This window comes from Macrobrachium nipponense, chromosome 18 (assembly GCF_015104395.2).
Source record: "Macrobrachium nipponense isolate FS-2020 chromosome 18, ASM1510439v2, whole genome shotgun sequence".
Taxonomy (NCBI): Eukaryota; Metazoa; Arthropoda; class Malacostraca; order Decapoda; family Palaemonidae; genus Macrobrachium; species Macrobrachium nipponense.
The window spans coordinates 56,990,623-56,992,916 of NC_087211.1; the positions used below are offsets into that span (position 1 = coordinate 56,990,623).

Here is a 2,294-nt window from a genome sequence, read left to right on the forward strand (position 1 = left end):
ACATGGAAAGCGTCCTCCGTCAAAAGCAGAGCCTGGAACGCTTGCTGGATTGTAAAGAAAAAGATATCATCTCTTTGAAGAAGAAGGAGAGTGAAGCACAGCGGGAAGTGCAGCAACTTCTCAAGGACTGTGAAATGCTGAAAGAAAAGATTCAGCGGCAGGAGCAAAATAGGATTAGAGGCGAAAAGCGTCTCAGGGAGCAGCTAAGGACACAGGAGGAGGCTTTAAGGGAACACGATAAATACATGTTGATGACGCTTCTCCATGGGACTGCACAGAGGAATTTCCAGCTGGAACACATCGCACTGGAACACGGAGATGAAGAAAGGAAGCAAGAGACGTGCACAGGAGGAACAATAGGAAGGAAAGATACAGGGAGTAAGGAAGACCCCTGTGAGAAGGCCCGTGAGACAGAAGAGAAACAACGTAAGAAGTACTGGAACGCCCAGCGGGAGAAGAACGAGGATTACGAGAAACAATGGGAGGGCCTCAAGCACATTGTGGAAGATGTTCTTCACGGAGATGAATAAAGATCTTCAGGATATTCATCTTTCACTGAGGAGGAAGCCAATTGCTACTGAGTTCCCCCAACTCGTCAGCCAAGGCACTGTCTCAATGAACGAACAAACTCGCCTGGTGAGAGTCAAAGGAAGAATTTTCTGGAGGTAGGAGGACAAGCTCTCAGTATGAGAACGAAGAGCTATTTAAAGGTAGGAGGAAAAGCTCTCAGCTTGAGAGCCAACAGCTGTTTGGAGGTAGGAGGAAAAAGCTCTCAGCTTGAGAAGCCAACAGCAGTTTGGAGGCTGGAGGAAGAGCTCAGCTGAGAGCCAACAGCTGTTTGGACGATGAAGCTCTCAGTTTGAGAGCCAAAAGCTGTTCAGAGAACCAGAAGGCCACCAGAAGGCCACCAGAAGGTGTAAGTTCATTGCCTTTTTCATATATACAAAGTATGGGTTATGCAATGCATAATGGGCTCAATACTTGCATATACTACTGTGGCAATCTCTGGCGCGGTATAAAAACCCGTAAGTTCAATGCCTTTCATATATGCAAAGTATGGGTTATGCCATGCATAATGGGCTCAATACTTGCATTATACTACTGTGGCAACCTCTGGCGTGGCGTAAAAAACCCGTAAGTTCAATGCCTTTCATCATATGGGCAAAGTATGGGTTATGATGCAATAAAAAATGCGCATACTCAATTCTAAACTTGTGCCAAAAACCCTCTGCCGCCGTAACTCAGTCATGCTGGGGGTCCCATATATCAAATGGGTTGCATGCATAATGGGCTCAATACTTGCTATGGACATAAAAACCCTTGTTTGGCAAACATCTGGCGCGCGGTAAAAACCCGTAAGTTCAATGCCTTTCATATATGCAAAAGTCATGGGTTATGCAACCAAAAAATGCATATGGGCTCATACTTGCATATCTACTACTGTGGCAACCTCTGGCGCGCGTAAAAAACCCGTAAGTTCAATGCCTTTCATATAGCAAAGTTAGGGTTTCGCTGGGCAATCATAGAACCTCAAAATCTGCCATATAAACTACTGTGCAACCTCTGGCGCGGCGTACCCTAAGTTCAATGCCGCTCATATAATGCAAACCTGGTAAAAATCGATGCAAAGTACTGCTCAGTACTGCATAAAAACTACTGTGGCAACCTCTGGGCGCGGCGTAAAAAAACCCGTAAGTTCGAAGTTCATTGCTTTAATCATATTGCTAAAGTATGGGTGTATGCGATGCATAATGGGCTCAATACTTGCATATACTACTGTGGCAACCTCTGGCGCGGCGTAAAAACCCGTAAGTTCAATGCCTTTCATATATGCACAAAGTATGGGTTATGCGTGCATAATGTGGGATCAATAACTTGCATATACTACGTGGCAACCGGGCTGGCGCGGCGTAAAAACGTAAGTTTCAATGCCTCATATATGCAGTTCATGCGATGCATAGCTCAATAGTTGCAGTACTCGTGGCTCGGCGTAAAAACCCGTAAGTTCATGCTCTATAATGGGCAGTATGCTCTGGCGAAAAAGCAAATAATGTGGGCTGCAATAACTCAATGCATATAGTAATGGTGCAACCTTTCTGGCGCGGCGTAAAAACCCGTATCAATGCCTCAATAAAAATAATTCAAGCCTCATATATGCAAAGTATGGGTTATGCGATGCATAATGGGCTCAATACGTGCAATAAAATAACTACTGGGTGGCAACTCTGACGCGGCGTAAAAACCCGTAAGTTCAATGCCTTTCTATATGCAAGTATGGTTATGCGATGCATATG

General features: G+C 44.9%; 1 protein-coding gene across 1 annotated transcript in view; it reads left to right on the forward strand.

Moving 5' to 3' along the window:
- Positions 1 to 530, forward strand: part of LOC135196595 (trichohyalin-like) — a 2,169-nt gene extending 1,639 nt beyond the window's left edge. Inside the window, exon 1 of the mRNA XM_064223436.1 lies at positions 1 to 530. This exon is cut by the window's left edge and continues 1,639 nt beyond it. Coding sequence (XP_064079506.1) covers positions 1 to 530 — 530 coding nt within the window.
- Positions 531 to 2,294: the final 1,764 nt, after the last annotated feature.